At 43.1% G+C, this 17357-nt stretch overlaps 1 protein-coding gene across 2 annotated transcripts in view; it reads right to left on the reverse strand.

Annotated features, from left to right (window-relative positions):
• The window catches only part of LOC147108694 (collagen alpha-1(XIV) chain-like), a 185047-nt gene that overhangs the window by 116672 nt on the left and 51018 nt on the right, over positions 1 to 17357 (reverse strand). For both annotated transcript variants that reach the window (XM_086005412.1, XM_086005411.1), the window contains exons 8-13: positions 16942 to 17106; positions 15225 to 15386; positions 12392 to 12552; positions 7078 to 7207; positions 5059 to 5204; positions 2520 to 2649 (exon numbers count right to left, since the gene is read on the reverse strand). In XM_086005412.1, the coding sequence (XP_085861538.1) occupies positions 2520 to 2649; positions 5059 to 5204; positions 7078 to 7207; positions 12392 to 12552; positions 15225 to 15386; positions 16942 to 17106 (894 nt within the window). The remainder of the gene's footprint in view (positions 1 to 2519; positions 2650 to 5058; positions 5205 to 7077; positions 7208 to 12391; positions 12553 to 15224; positions 15387 to 16941; positions 17107 to 17357) is intronic.

Raw genomic sequence — 17357 nt, forward strand, 5'->3', positions numbered from 1 at the left:
GCAATATCAGCGATACTGATTTGTCAGCAATAAGCAGAGCCCTGAGATCCAGGCACACTGGAGAGGAAGCCCAAGGTCTGGCAGTGCTGGGATGGAGCTTCACAGATTAGAGGCACTTTGAGGGCATCCCAACATCTGGAAGTGCTGGGAGAAGGGTTCTAAGATTCTAGAAACACTACCAATGGGGGCTAATGGGAACACTGGGGCAGATTCTGGGATAACTGAGAGAGGGGTCCTGGAATCTGGAAGGAATGAAGGCAGAAAGCAAACAAGCAGGGGAAACTAAATAAAGCAAAGGTCAAGCTGCATAAACTCCTGACTTTACCTATTTATTTCAGCAGAGGACAGTAAGAAGATTTTGCCAGGCATAAAAGTTCTAATTTCAGAGGCTGTAAGCTAAGGTGGAGTGGGCTCAGAGCCCAGCAAACAGTGGCAGGACAGCCAAGCTGAACAGTGGAAGCTCTGTAGAACTCTAGCCCCACACCGCGGAGGGGCAGGCCTATGTACAGGAAAGTTATATCAGGAATTTCAATTACAAAATCATTAAGTTACTAGCTAAGTTTAGTGATTTCTTGGCGAATTATTTAATTTTGTGCGTGTTTATTATGTTATAAATTTAATCTCAAGTCCACAGCTCATAGAATTATGCATGGAAACAGGCCATTTGGCCCAACAGGTCTATGCCGGTGTTTATACTACACATGAGCCCCCTCCCACTCTAATTAACTCTTTCTGCTCTGCCCCGCATGCCGCTATTCATCTTTTCCCTTAAAACTCATGGCTTTACCTATTTGCTCAAAAACCAACATGGCTGCCAAAAGAAGTTAGAGCAAAGGTTTTAGATTTTTTGACACATGGGCACTTTCCATATGTAATAGATGTGACAAGCTTGTACTAGAGGCAAATCTTTTAATCGGTGGGAAAGCAAATTGTGTGGAGAACGCAAAGAATCTCCAAAGGGATATAAATAGGCTAAGTGAGTGGGCAAAAATCTGGCAGATGGAGTTTAATGTGGGAAAATGCGAGGTTATCCACTTTGGTAGGAAAAATAAAAAAGCAAATTATTATTTAACTGGGGAGAGATTACAAAATGCTGAGGTACAGAGGGATCTGGGGGTCCTTGTACATGAATCACAAACAGTTAGCATGCAGGTACAGCAAGTAATTAGAAAGGCAAATGGAGTGTTGGCCTTTATTGCAAAGGGAAGCGAATATAAAAGTAGGGAAGTCCTGTTACAACTGTACAGGGTGTTGGTGAGACTACACCTGGAGTACTGTGTACAGTTTTGGTCTCCTTATTTAAGGAAGGATATACTTGCATTGGAGGCAGTTCAGAGAAGGTTCACGAGGTTGATGCAATGCAAGTATATCCTCCCTTAAATAAGGAGACCAAAACTGTACGTAGTACTCCAGGTGTGGTCTCACCAACGCCCTGTATTGTTGTAACAAGACTTCCCTACTTTTATACTCGAGGTTAATTCCAGAGATGAAAAGGTTGTCTTATGAAGAAAGGTTGAGCAGGTCGGGCCTATACTCATTGGAGTTTAGAAGAATGCGAGGGGATCTTATTGAAACATATAAGATTCTGAAGGGGCTTGACAGGGTAGATGCAGAGAGGATGTTTCCCCTCGTGGGGGAATCTAGAACTAGGGGGTATAATTTCAGAATAAGGGGCACCCTTTTAAATCGGAAATGAGGAGGAATTTCTTCTCTCAGAGGGTCGTAAAGCTTTGGAATTCTCTTCCCCAGAGAGCTGTGGAGGTGGAGATAGACAGATTTTTGAACGATAAGGGAGTCAAGGGTTATGGAGAATGGGCAGGAAAATGGAGTTGAGGCCAAGATCAGATCAGCCATGATCTTATTCAGGCTCGAGGGGCCAAATGATCTACTCCTGCTCCTACGTCTTATGTTCTAATTGTGTAAATATTGTAATTTTCATCACTATTGCAAGAAATTTCTGTATGATCTTTTCGACATGAAAAGCAAATACTGCAGAGGCAGCTAAATGAAGCTAATCACAACCATAACCAACACTGGTCAATAAAGAGGTAATTGACAAGAGCATAACTGTAAAACTGGGCTAATTGGTGCCAAAGACAGCCTGTTACGATAGACCTAAGCCTTATCAGGCACGAACCCAGCAATGTAACACATTTGTGTACTGACCTGTCACACTATAGATGTGAACAACAGAGTCCACATGGTGAGTTCCCAATTCAACCAAGTGATCTGTGGGAGATATTGACTGCAGGCAAATTTCCCAGAGTGAGGGTAGGGAGAATTAGGTGTGATCAAACCATGTTACTATTGCACTTCTCCTGGAGCCACTGGCTTGTGACTGGAACTGACAGAACACCATCTTCCCACCCTCTCAGTCAAGAAGTGATTCAGGGAGACATCAAGATTTAGGAGAAAATATAGTAAAATGGCAGAGGAGGTGCAGAATGTTATGCTAAGAGATGCAGATCGATTGCACAACTCACAAAATGGTACAGAAACACAGGCTTGATTAGACTCACGTGTTGCATGCTGTGCGGTCACTGGTTCACTTGTTTCCTCTCCATATAATGCATAAGCCGTTACAATATACTCTGCACTTGGAGAGAGACCTTCTATTTCAATATCTGCGTGCTGAGCATCAATCCTCACCTGTTAGTACAAGAATGATCCAGTTTAAATATTTTGAACCTAACAGTGGCAATTACTTATCATTAAACAGTCGCCTATCTTTCTTCCATAGTCTCTGGCAAATTATTATTTTAAACTTTGAAAAGTAATGATAATATTTCTGTCATGCTTCAGGAGCTACAGTCAACTTAAAGTTGGAGTTAATCCATAAATGTAATATGAGCCCACATTACAGGCCGTGTCTTTTCAAATTCTATTTTCTAAGGGTTTTCACAAACAGATTATTCCAAGCAGGCACACAAAGATTATATGCTGCCTCATTTGGTAGCACTCTAAGCTCTGAGTCAAAAGGTTGTGACTTCAAGCCCTCTCCAGGATTTGAACATATAGGCTGAGAACAGCAGGTAACCTTGTGACATGGGCTAATAATTGATTGGGAGGTAGGAGGCAGAGAGTAGGGATAAAGGGAATATTCTCCAATTGGCAGGATGTGATAACTGGTATTCCCCAGGGATCTGTACTGAGGTCTCAGCTTTCCCCCATTTATACTAAAGACTTGGATGAAGGAATAGAGAGTTGTATATCTGATGACATCCAAGTTTTCAGATGACATAGTAAGTTGTGTAGATGTGAACATAAAGCTACAAAGGGACGCAGAGAGACAAAGCGAGTGGAGTGGTCAAAAACTATCACAGAGGGAGTTCAATGTGGGGAAGTGGGAGTCATCCACTTTGGATTCAAGAAATATAAATTGAAATATTTTCTTAATGGTGAGCAACTATGAGCTGTGGAGGAACACAGGGATTTAGGTGTCTATTTATAAAAATCACTAAAATCTAGTGCACAGGTACAAAGAGTAATCAAATAGGCTAAACTCCTTTGGTATTCCAAACCCCTTTATCTCAAGATGGTTGGAATACCCAAAAGTGAGGAAGTGATGCTTCAGTTGTACAGACCCCATCTGGAGTACTGCATTCAGTTTTGGGTGCTGAACCTTAGGAAGGATATATTGGCCTTTTGGAGTGGGTACAACGTAGATTCATCAGAATTATATCAGGGCTTAAAAGAGTTAAATTATGAGGACAGGTTGCATAAACTTGGTTTGTATTCGCCTGAGGTCAAATGGTTGAGGGTTGATCTTATCAAGGAATTCGATAGGATAGATGCAGAGAAACTATTTCCTCTGGTGGAGGAATCCAGAACAAAGGGGCATAATCTTAAAATTAGAGCTAGGCCTTTTAGGAGTGAATTTAAGAAGCACTTTTTCACACAAAGGGTAATGAAAATCTGGAGATCTCTCCCCCTCGGTGCTGGATCAATTGAAATTTTTAAGACTGAGATTGATAGATCTTTGTTAGGTAAGGGTATCAAATGGATATGGAGCAAAGGCAGATAAATGGAGTTGTGGAACAGATCAGCCATGATCTAATTGAACAGGCTTAAGGGGCTGAATGGACTACTCTTGTTTCTATCTTCCTGTGTTCCTTCCTATGACACTCCAGCACAGTACTGATGGATCACTATTCAAAGAAGAGCACAAAGTTATCTTTATCTCCTAGCAAACTTCCTCCTTCATCCAGCATCACCAAAAGCAAACTAATTGAGATTGATTTCATTGCTTCTGTGTAGTGCCTTCAGACGTTTTTCTACATTAAAAGCACTATATAAATTCAAGCTGTTGCTGTTAAGGTTGAAGCAGTGTAGAGGGAGCTCTATCCCAGATGTCCAGTGCTATATTTGAGGGGACAGGCATCGACAAGGAGGTGGGTAAAAACAGTGCAGATTATCTCTGTAACCTCCTCTAACCCTACAAGCCTTCGAGACCTCTGCACTCCTCCAATTCTGGCCTCTTGTGCAGCCCCGATTTTAATCGCTCCACCATTGGCGGCTGTACTTTCAGCTGCCTTGGCCCTAAGCTCTGTAATTCCCTCCCTAAACCTCTCTGCCTCTCTACCTCTCTCTCCTTCTGTAAGTTGCTCCTTAAAACCTTTGACCAAGCTTTTGGTCATCTGTCCTGATATCTCCTTCTGTGGCTCAGTTTTAAAAATGTTTTTATTGATATCGCTCTTGTTAAGCGCCTTGGGACGTTTTGCTATGTTAAAGGCACTATATAAATGCAAGTTGTTGTTGTTGTTGACTTGGCTTCAGATTCTGCCATCTACCCCAATGGGAAGGGTTCACTTCCAGTCTACAACTGAGATCAAGAATCCACCTTGCAGGAAATCTCTCGTCTAAATGTATCCTACTAGTCTGTGAGCTACTGCAGTATTATATCAATTACCATATAATTAGATAAATACCCATTTTAGTGAACATTTTCATTAGGAAGTGAGCTGATCTATTAAGAAATACTTTTAAAGAAAAATATGAAATATGATCTAATAATATAAAAGCAGAACATGAAAATTCTGATGCTGTAATGGAAATTACCTCTTTTCCTTCATCTGTTTCATCACTAGAAACTTGCTCATACAGGATCATATACTGAGTGGCTCCTTCTTGAGGTTGCCATTTAATTCTCATACTGTTGTGTGTAACATCATAGATCGTAAGATTATTCAGTGATGGGAAAGATACTAAAAATGAAGAATTTTTCAAAATTAACACCAGCTAGGGTATCAATATAAACTGGAAATGACTGTTGCTGATATCCACAGGTGAATATTTAATGCATTTATATGGCATTCTTTTATCTGCTATTTACTGCAGGAGTTAACCCATTTATTTTAAATGAGCTAATGTCTCTGATAAAATATCGGCAAACAATGGCCAGATCAAACTGTTGTGTTTATCCATAAATATCAGCAGCAGTAATTTCCAGGCTTCTACTCCTTAAAGAGCAAATCACATCAAAGGAGACAACCCCTTATATAAAAATCTTGAAATAAATAAACAGAATAAATTCTGTTTGCCAGCAGATTAGTCCTTAAAAGTCACTTAGTTACTTTTTATTTACAGGATGTTCTCCTAATTCTTATAAGAGTTAAAGATACTGGGTAGTGATGCAAAGGTTTGATGTACTTATACTGACGTTAACCATAAACAGCATCCAACCGTTTAGGGTTTTGGTGGGAGGGGGCTGCTAGCTGATTGGCGGTTGAAATAGGATTCAGTGAGTGAGCTAGGATATAAAAGAATGTATCATAGTCAAATGCACAGAGAGTTCAGGTAGAACAAGTAGTCTGTTTTTGTGTCAAAGGAATTGTGACTGTTAGACCACTACATAATATTCAGCTGCTTTAACTATTTTTAACCTGTCTCTGTTAGGATAGGAATGAGATAGAAAAGTTAAATTTCAGCGTGGAATTTAAGTTCTGTAGCGTGCCACTGGGTGTAGTTTAGTTCATTTAGTGACAAAACCTAAAGAACGGCATGCCATAGCAGTAACATTCACTATGGTATATATGACATTCCAACTGTGTTGCAGGATTCATATGGATGCCCAAATACAAATGCATTGGAACACTTGAGATACAAATCATAAAACTTGAGGGGCAATTGGCCACATTAAGTGAACACAGTTGACAGAAATTTGAGGCAACCCCGAGAAGATTAAACCAATAGAGGGCAAGACGTGCTGCACACAGGGAGAAGGGCAGAGTGTGGAGCAGCAATTACCACTTCACCGAAGCTTTGGTCAATATGATGTCTGGTAAGCAGGGAACTGAACAGATGGCTATGATATCTCACAGCACCAAGGGCATTTCAGTGCCAACTGTGAGGGGTGGGGCGGGGATACTGCAGAGGAGATCAGTAATTGTTATGGGAGGTTCAACCCTTAAGTATGGAGACAGGAAGACATGCAGATTAGATCATGAGAATCACCAGGTATTTTGCCTCCTGGGCATAAGGGTGCTGGATCTCAGCTCAAGGGTGAATGACTTACTAAAGAGGTGTAAGGAAATACTTAGCATCTTAATCCACATTGGAACCAATGTCATAGACAAAATTAGTCCAGCAGTCCTTCAAAGTAATTTGAGAGAGATAGGGAGAAAAGCTCAAGAATGCTGTTGCATTCTCTGAAATACTACTAGTGCCATGTGCAGGAGTAGAGAGGTAACCTAAGACTTTAAAATATCGACATATCGACAGGCTGTGGTTTGGAGAATAGTTACAGGTTTCTGGGGAACTGGGTACCTTATAGGAAAGAGGAAGCCTGCACTGACCATATATCCTTCAGTTAAACAGAAGAGAAACAGGGGTACTTTCAGAACTAGGATTCTTCTTCTTGGAGAAGATATGAAGGATGCATTAAAATGAATAAGGCTCAGGTTTATAGAGGATGCATGAAGAATATTTGCTTTTAATCTCTTAAAATTCCTTCTCACATTAATGGTTAATGAGAATGCAAGGTAGCATTTACTCCACACATCAGTGCGTCACCTTACATACAATCTAAATAATATCTCACATTAGAGCTCTTTAACACTAGGTGCTTCTGAAACATACATGTAGTTCCTATGCCTCGGAGACCTTCTCCAACAAAACCTTCATAGATAGGAAATATTGCCATTTGGTATTCAGTAAGGGAGTGTAAATTCTCTAGATCTACAGATGAAACTGCTCCATCCACAATCACCTGAAAAACAAAAACACTTCACAACTCAGAGTAAAAAAAACTATCAATCCATTATAAATCTAGCATCTGTAATTTATGTGATTGTAAAGTTCCATATTGATCTATGGTACTACAAGGAAGGTCATTGGAAAAATATTTGGCTGCCATGATAGTTCCCTATTCACCATTCCATTAAATCTCCACCCTGGACACTCCCATCCTTTGCTCCTTGCCCCACCCCTGTGCTGTCACATGCCCACTCCTATTAGCCCCATAATTGGCCCTATTCCCTCCCAACCCCTCCTGCACTTGGCTGGGCCGAACACAGCCCAACCTCCGCCGCAGCTTTTGATCAACCGCACGGGAAATCTGCAAGCATTTATCAAGTTGTATAATCAGCAACAATATTTATGGAATAAAGGATGGCGCAGTTGTATGTTCTTCCCTATTAATTTTGAGTATCTCATAATTCACTTTTTAAGCACCTTTTCCAATTTGTTGCTTAATTCAATTCTATTTTTTTCAGTGTAAAAAGTAATTTTGACTTATCAGGAGTAAACTGTATCATTTAAAAATCAAGATTATATCCCTCCCACACCACCAAAATAGCCCAAACTAATTTCACAAATAATATTCTCTCATGGTGCATTATCCCTCCTTGTCCAATCAGCAGCCTTTGGCACAGTTGACCATACCAACCTCCTACAACACTCTCTGTTGGATTTACCCTCACTTGGTTCCATTCTTACCTACATCATTTTTTTTTATTCGTTCCTGGGATGTGGGTGTCGCTGGCAAGGCCTGCATTTATTGCCCATCCCTAATTGCCCAAGGTGGTGGTGAGCCGCCATCTTGAACCGCTGCAGTCCGTGTGGTGAAGGTACTCCCACAGTGCTGTTAGGGAGGGAGCCCCAGGATTTTGACCCAGCGACAATGAAAGAACGGTGATATATTTCCAAGTCAGGATGGTGTGTAACTTGGAGGTGGTGGTGTTCCCATGCGCCTGCTGCCCTAGGTGGTAGAGGTCGTGGGTTTGGGAGGTGCTACCGAAGAAGCCTTGGCGAGTTGCTGCAGTGCATCTTGTAGATGGTACACACTGCAGCCACGGTATGCCGGTGGTGGAGGGAGTGAATGTTTAAGGTGGTGGATGGGGTGCCGATCAAGCGGGCTGCTTTATCCTGAATGGTGTCGAACTTCTTGAGTGTTGTTGGAGCTGCACTCATCCAGGCAAGAGGAGAGTATTCCATCACACTCCTGACTTGTGCCTTGTAGATGGTGGAAAGGTTTTGGGGAGTGAGGAGGCTACACACTCGCCGCAGAATACCCAGCCTTTGACCTGCTCTTGTAGCCACAATATTTATGTGGCTGGTCCAGTTAAGTTTCTGGTCAATGGTGAACCCCAGGATGTTGATGGTGGGGGATTCCATTGGTAATGCTGATGAACATCAAGGGGTGGTAGTTAGACTCTCTCTCATTGGAGATAGTCATTGCCTGGCACTTGTGTGGCGCGAATATTACTTGCCACTTATCAGCCCAAACCTGAATGTTATCCAGTTCTTGCTGCATGCGGGCATGGACTGCTTCATTATCTGGGGAGTTGCAAATGGAACTGAACACTGTGCAATCATCAGCAAACATCCCCACTTCTGATTTTATGATGGAGGGAAGGTCATTGATGAAGCAGCTGAAGATGGTTGGACCTAGGACACTGCCCTGAGGAACTCCTGCAGTGATGTCCTGGGGCTGATATAATTGATTTCCAACAACTTCAACCATCTTCCTTTGTGTTAGGTTTGACTCCAGCCAGTGGAAAGCTTTCCCCCTGATTCCCATTGACTTCAATTTTACTAGGGCTCCTTGATGCCACACTCGGTCAAATGCTGCCTTGATGTCAAGGGCAGTCACTCTCACCTCACCTCTGGAACTCAGCTCTTTTGTCCAAGGCTATAATGAAGTCTGGAGCCGAGTGGTCCTGGCAGAACTCGAAATGAGCATCAGTGAGCAGGCTGTTGGTGAGTAAGTGCCACTTGATAGCACTGTCAGCAACACCTTCCATCACTTTGTTGATGATTGAGAGTAGGCTGATGGGGCGGTAATTGGCCGGGTTGGATTTGTCCTGCTTTTTGTGGACAGGACATACCTGGGCAGTTTTCCACATTGTCGGGTAGATGCCACTGTTGTAGCTGTACTGGAACAGCTTGGCTAGAGGCACGGCTAGTTCTGGAGTGCAAGTCTTCAGCACGCCAGCCGGGATGTTGTCGGGGCCCATAGTCTTTGCTGTATCCAGTGCACTCAGCCATTTCTTGATATCACGTGGAGTGAATCGAATTGGCTGAAGACTGGCTTCTGCAATGGTGGGGACATCAGAAGGAGGCCGATATGGATCATCCACTCGGCACTTCTGGCTGAAGATGGTTGCAAACACTTCAGCCTTGTCTTTTGCTCTCGTGTGCTGGGCTCCGCCATCATTGAGGATGGGGATATTCATGGAGCCTCCTCCTCCCCACATTAGTTGTTTAATTGTCCACCACTATTCACGACTGGATGTGGCAGGACTGCAGAGCTTTGATCTGATCCGTTGATTGTGGGATCACTTAGCTCTGTCTATAGCATGCTGCTTCTGCTGTTTAACATGCATGTAGTCCTGTGTTGCAGCTTCCCCAGGTTGGCACCTCATTTTTAGGTAGCCTAGTGCTGCTTCTGGCATTCTCTTCTGTACTCCTCGGGGTTGGTCCCCTGGCTTGATGGTAATGGTAGAGTGAAGGATATGCCAGGCCATGAGTTTACAGATTGTGGTAGAATACAATTCTGCTGCTGCTGATGGCCCACAGCGCCTCATGGGTGCCCAGTTTTGAGCTGCTAGATCTGTTCTGAATCTATCCCATTTAGTACGGTGGTTGTACTACACAACATGATGGAGGGTGTCCTCAGTGTGAAGATGGGTCTTCGCCTCCACAATGACTGTGCGGTGGTCAACTGCTACCAATGCTGTCATGGACAGATGCATCTGCAACAGGTAGACTGGTGAGGACGAGGTCAAGTAAGTTTTTCCCCTTGTGTTGGTTCTCTCACCACCTGCCGCAGGCCCAGTCTGGCAGCTATGTCCTTCAGGACTTGGCCAGCATTGGTGCTACCGAGTCACTCTTGGTGATGGGCATTGAAGGCCCCCATCTAGAGTGCATTCTGTGCCCTTGCTACCCTCAGTGCTTCTTCCAAGTGGTATTCAACATGGAGGAGTACTGATTCATCAGCTGAGGGAGGGCGGTAGGTGGTAATCATCAGGAGGTTTCCTTGTCCATACTTGACCTGAAGCCATGAGACTTCATGGGGTCCGGAGTCAATGTTGAGGACTCCCAGGGCCACTCCCTCCCACCTGTATACCACTGTACCATCACCTCTGGTGGATCTGTCTGCCGGTGAGACAGGACATATCCAGGGATGGTGATGGAGGAGTCTGGGACATTGGCTGAAAGGTATGATTCTGTGAGTATGACTCTGTCAGGCTGTTGCTTGACTAGTCTGTGGGACAGCTCTCCCAATTTTGACCCACATCCCCAGATGTTAGTGAGGAGGACTTTGCATCGGCTGGGTGTGCTGTTGTCATGTCCGAAGTCCAGTTTTTTTTATTATTGTTTTCTGTAGCAGTTTGTTACAACTGAGTGGCTTGCTAGGCCATTTCAGAGAGCAGTTAAGAGTCAATCACATTGCTATGGGTCTGGAGTCACATATAGGCCAGATCAGACAAGGACGGCAGATTTCCTTCCCTAAAGGGCATTAGTGAACTAGATGGGTTTTTACGACAATCTGATAGTTTCATAGCTTTTTATTCCAGATTTATTTAATTAACGGAATTTAAATTCCCCTGCTGTCATTTGAACTCCCGTCTCTGGATCATTAGTCCAGTCTTCTGGATTACTAATCCAGTAACATAACCACTGTGCTACCATTCCTGACAATCTTTGAAAGAAAATCGTAGCTGAGTATCTCTAGCAATGGCTTTTCTTCCCACCCACTACCATTGTCTCAGGAGTTCATTCTGGGCCCTCTCCGCATTCTCATCCACATGCTACCTGTTGGCGACATTGTCCAAAGACATGGGGTCAGCTTTCACAAGCACAATGATGACACCCAACTCTACATCTCCACCACTTCACACAATCCATCCACTGCCTCTGTGCTGTCAGGCTGCTTCTTCAACATCCAATGTTGGATGAGCCATAATTTTCTCCAGATGAACATTGGGAAGATAGAACCCATTGTTGTTGGCCCCCACCATAAATTCCATATCCTCCCTGTCGACTCCATTCTTCTCCCCTGCCACTGTCCTCAGGTTGAACCTATGACTATTTGCCACTTTGACATGCTAGTTGACTTTGAATTTAGCTTCCAACCACACATCCACTCCTTCATAAAAACCGTCTACTTCCATCTCTGCTTTGTCCCTATCTCAGCCATCTACCACTGTAACCCTCATCCATGCCTTTGTCACCTCTAGACTCACTTATTCCAATGCTCTTCTGGACAGTCTATCATCCTCCATCCTCCATTAACATCAGCTCATCTAGCTCTGCTACCTGTATTCTATCCTATGCCAAATCCTGCTCACCCATCACCCTTGTCCTCGCAGACTTTAATTTTCACCCAGTCCCCTGAAGGCAAATTTAAAATTCTCATCCTGTGTTGAAATCCCTCAATGCCTCACCCCTCTCTATTCCTCTAATTTTCTACAGCACTAACCAACCTTCCCTGAACTATCCATTCCTCCGACTCTGGACTGTTGTGAATCACCTCAACTTTCTGCCCTACCATTGGTGATTGTGCCTTCACCAGCCTAGGCCCCATGTTCTGGAGTTCCTTTCCTAAAACCGTCCAGCTCGCCAGCTCCCTCTTCACCTTTAAGACCCTTTGTAAAGAAACACCTCATTGGCCAAGTTTTGTCATCCCTTCCAATATCTCTTTCATTGGCTTGACATCTTTGTTCCCTTTCACCTCTGTGAAGCACCTCGAGATGTTTTTCTACATTAATGGTGCTATATAAATGTAAGTTGCTATTGTTGTTGAATGCTTAAAAAGAAACTGCATTCTTGCATTTTGATGCCAATTACTTTGCCTTTGAATTAACCTTGTATTGCAAAAAGTAAAATGGGGCACTGGATTGTTTTCTTTCCATATGAATGCTCAGTAACATAGTATTTAACTTGTTACCTCTTCTGGTTTTTCCCCTTTAGTTGGGTAATATACAACACGGTATTTTTTTGCTTTCTTTGGGCCATGCGTCCAGCTGACTTTGAAACTCCTGGCTGTTACATCATATATAATCAGATTAGTCGGGGTTGGATATAAAACGATACCACTGTCATGTTCACCTAACAATAGAAATGAGAAACATCATCAGAAGAAAAAACCATTCATTTCACGACAGTTTTATTTTTCTTTGCTTGCTTCGCTGCTTGTCTGGCCACATCACATTAAAACATTTACAACAGCCTCACTCAACTTTCACTTTTCAGCCATCTCAAGGTTTCTAATCACTATCAAATGTGGTGAGCCTGGTTGAGTCAGGAGGGAGCTGCTGCCACTGCATTGCAGGTGAGAGAGGCTTCAAATAAATGTCCCACCAATACTACTGTTGTTATTATGGTCATTGCTTGATCTTCACCCACTAGGCAAGTGATTACTTTTCCCAATAGTAGAGACCAGCATTTTCTCCACCGAAGGGTTGTGTCTTTGGAATACTTGGAGGCTATTGTTGGCAATATTACCAGATGAGTATTTCACAGAGGAATGTTATATATTTGCATTAAGTGTTTGTTCGCTAATATTACCAACAATAATTTCTAGCCTTGCAAGTGAAAAGCAGAGGCTGCACAGTGTTTACACCCTCCATAAAATCTGTTAATAGTGAAGAACATATTCATTATAAAATAAGTTTGTGATATCCTTCTGCCAGTCACCTAATGTGATCTCTTGCTTACATCACAATGATTTGTACTATACACTCACTGACATCACCTCATGAGAAACATTCAATTGTGTTGATCTCGTGTAATGCCTCCTTTTACTAATCAATTATTTTGTATTTAATGGTGTGTGTTTCAAACAGGCCTACCAGTAAATGCAGGCAACACAGCAGTAAAACAATGAATGAACTAAACAGGCAGTTAAACTGGCTGGACCAATCTTTCACCATAGTGATTCCCTACCAGAAAACGGCTGGTGCCACTTCCTATGATAATTCAGATCAGACTATTGAACCTAATTACCACTACAATCCAATACTTCCAATATTGACTTCTAACTCACCACACTGATTCAACTGCCATCTAAATTTTGTTCAGCTGAAATAGTTCATGGGCCCCAGAATTCATGGGGTAACAGAGGGCAGACCTGCGGTACAGTGGTACCAGGTGAGGGGATCAGAATTGAGGTGCAATTTGGATCCAACAGGGTTATGCCCCTTTTCAGCCCAATCACAAATCCCAGCATTTTCAAGGGTAGGCTCATAATACACCGTGGGCAGGTGTATTAAATCCAATTTTCCAATACCACACTATATTTCACAATTATACCCTTAGCAACTATGGATGCCAGGAATGTGTGGAGTCCCTGGTATCAGTGTTGCTAGGGATGGGGTGGCAGTGTTGAAGCTTGCTGAATTTGCAGTTCAATTGATGGCAACGTTGCTGAAACTGGTAGAAGGAAACACAGGAAGATTTTTAAGATTTGAAACATTAGCGGAGTCCTGAACACCTGCTAACTCTGCAGTAAGGTGCCGCAGCAAAATTCCTCCTCATGCCGGTTGTGTCTGAAAGGGAGTAGTGCCTGGCCAGGATTGGCAAATTTGCCTAACCATGGGATTTCCAATGGGACAAAGGACAAACATCAGCGTGTGGATAGAAGTTCCACTTCACTCAGATTTGCACCCCGGAACCTTCCCAGGAATTTCACGGTCCAGGTGTTTTCGTCTCCTTCACGACTAGTTTATTTAGTGGCCTGCAGTGCAACACTGAGTTATAATTGGCCAAATAGAAATGACACCAAATGACATTTTTCAGTGTAATATATACTTAGCAAGTTCTATACTGCATCGAGCCACAGCAGTGAGAATCCTCACCTCCAGGCTAAGTATCATCCTAGGATCAATTCAAGGATAGTAAAGTGTAAAATACAATATCCCGGGAGGTCCACCCCACCTGCCATAGACCCTGGCCAGAGAGCCCACCCCAAATCTCAGAGACAAGGTCATCTGCATGGCCAGGGTGGGCACACCAGCGATGCCTGCCTTCAGACACCCAGAATGTGACAGCAGGCCACGCCTCTCCAACTGTGGAGAGGAGGCCCCGCAGAAACAGATTCCCTTTGGAAATAATTACCTTTTGGGGTCTTTTTCCAGACCTCAATAAGACTCACACCAGCTCAGAGTTCCATTGAGGCCTATAGAGTCCATAAAGGGTCGAATTCACAAGGTAGCCTGGGAACTCCCATCACACACTCCCTTGATATAGGAAGATCAGGCCATGCCCTTCCCTCGTAAAATGGTGGATGGAAAACAAGGGGCGGAATTCCAGCAGGAACGGGCTCCACCCCCTTTTCTGACACCCGATCCAGAGTTCCAGTAGGATTCCCCAATCAGAATATCAGGGCCAATGAATTTGCTGCTGAGCTAACAATCCCAGCAGCCTCTATGCTTCACTGCAATGTGTACTACTAATGACATATAGAACATTCCTGAAAAGCCATGTCATTATGTAATTGGAAAGCCAAATTTTCTAATGAAGTCATCACTTCCTTTTGCATGCTTAAGAAAAAAGCACAATGATACTTGAAAGGCCCCATTGAGAGCTTCCAATGTAAATGAGGCAGCTGCACTGGGTTTAAGATTGATATTTGAATAAGGAGGTCAAAGTAGGGTTCCTGCAGTCAGTGCAAACATGGATAGATTCATGTCTACCAAAAAACATTTCATTCACAACAGGTTTGTGCAGCAAAAGGGAACAAGTTGCATCTTTTAAGAAACACAATGAATTTAAATGATTACTTTTCACTTTGGTTGCCTTTGCCTTCATCTGTCCACAAAGAATTGTTGTGAGTCTGTCACTAAGTGAGTCAAGAAGACTAAACTCAAGTACATTGTGCACATGGAGTTCAAGTGGATCGGATGCGATTTGTTTCAGCTCAGCTTCATCAGCATTCTTTACACCTAGAACAAAAAAATACCACCAGTGTCAGCCAAAAGAGACTGTTTCTTGTGGATAATTCAACACTGCTTTGTTAAAATCCCGTCTCCTTGTCGCTGGCCTACAAGCATAAAATCTCAAATCCCTGCATTTGGGATTGGCAGGGGCAAGGATGTTGGTGTTGCTTGAGGGATTGATGTTGGCCAGAACACTATGAGAACTCCCTTGATCTTCTTCAAATAGTGCCACGGCATCTTTTACATCCACCTAAGCAGGTAGAAAGGGTTAATATCTCAACTGAAAGGTGGCACCTCCGATAATAAAATATCAGCCTGGATTAAGAGTTCAAATTCTTTAATGGGGCTTCAATCCACAAGCCTCATATTCAGAGGTGACAGTGCTATGATCTCTACATTAGTTACGTCTCTATGGCATAGATATTCATCTTTACGGCCTGAATATTAAGCATTGCATAGGTGGAGTGCAGGAACTGACAATTGTTGCCGGGAACATCGCACGCTTCTAAAAGACCCTGCCTGATTTTCTTTAATATAAATGAAAGGGAAATCAGAAAGGCTCTGTTACAGGTATGCAATCCCCCACCCGATTTTCCTCTTTGTGCTTCACCCAGATGATGTGTAATACCCAGGCAGCCTATGTTTTTTTCCTATTTTAATTGACTATTTTTATTATTCGCCCATCACTCCTTCCCCAATATAAATTTTCTCTCCAATCACATTACACCAAAAAAAAAATCTGAGGTACAGTCACCATAATATTACCTGTTACACCACTAAGAATTAACTTTGCAAAGCAAGAGAAAAAAAAAATCACAAAACATCGCCTACATTGTACCCAGATTCTGGGGGTGATGCTGCCGGCACTCACCCTCGCAGCCACCTCCATCCAGAACTACTGGATATTTTTCCTGGTGATGCTCCTGTGGGTGCTGGGGACCAGTACCTCCCTCCTTGCCCCGACTCCCTCCACCAGGACCTGCAGGGAGGCAGCCCTCTGACTTGTTCTCCTACTTGATTCTTCTTCCAGCAGTACAACAAGAAAATCAGGTAAATGGAAATACAACTTTGTTTTAAGAGCGGCGACATCAGGGAGGTGCGTCGCTTGCCCCGCCCCCACTGTAACCTACAGGGCTACGGACCGAGAGCTGGAATGTGGGATTAGGCTGCGCAGCTCTTTTAGGCCGGCACAGGCATGATGGGCCGAATGGCCTCCTTCTGTGCCGTAAATTTCTATGATTCTACGAGTCATCGGTCCAATTCCCGCTCTAAGTTAAAATCAGGGCTTTAGTCTGTAAGTTATGCAATTCAAAACACACTTTAAGAAAGAGATGACCTAAATGAGAGCAAAAAAAAAAAATCACGCATTTATAAATGTATTTAGTCAGTTTTTTCTATCTGACTGTCTCAGAACTTTGGTCTGAAATCAGTCAGACCTTTAGGTGATCAGTATGCCACCGTATCCCTCAATTACTGTAAGGTGCCGCAGTCGATGATGAAAGGGGCAATTATGCACTTCCAGATTTCCCCATGCAGGAAGTTACAAAAAGTTTATACTCACCAATAGCAAATATTTCAACGCCAGCGTTTTTCAAGCTTTGAGCTGATGAGTTGACATCATCTTGTGACTTCCCGTCGGTAAGCAGAATCAAGAATTTCGCAGTTTCTGGTCTAGCACCAGCTGAAGGTTTTAGGGTGTTTTTGAAAACATGATTCAAGGCAAGGGCTGAAGAAACAGAAGCAGTGAAATCTATTTGTAGAAATATATACATATTGTATATGCACAATAGTCGAAGACTGTTTTCACTGGTTGACAAATCAGTAACAGGAGGGCACAGACTCGGGATTATCACTAGAAGGACAAAGGGGGAAGTTCGAAGATTTTTCTTTCTGACAAAGGGTTATTGGAACATAAAACAGAAAATGCTGGAAACACTCAACCAGTCAGGCAGAGCTAATGTCTCAGGTTTTGTCAGA

The sequence above is a fragment of the Somniosus microcephalus genome, chromosome 13, assembly GCF_052327205.1.
Source record: "Somniosus microcephalus isolate GS21.2 chromosome 13, FLI_Smic_1.0, whole genome shotgun sequence".
In the NCBI taxonomy this organism is placed as follows: domain Eukaryota; kingdom Metazoa; phylum Chordata; class Chondrichthyes; order Squaliformes; family Somniosidae; genus Somniosus; species Somniosus microcephalus.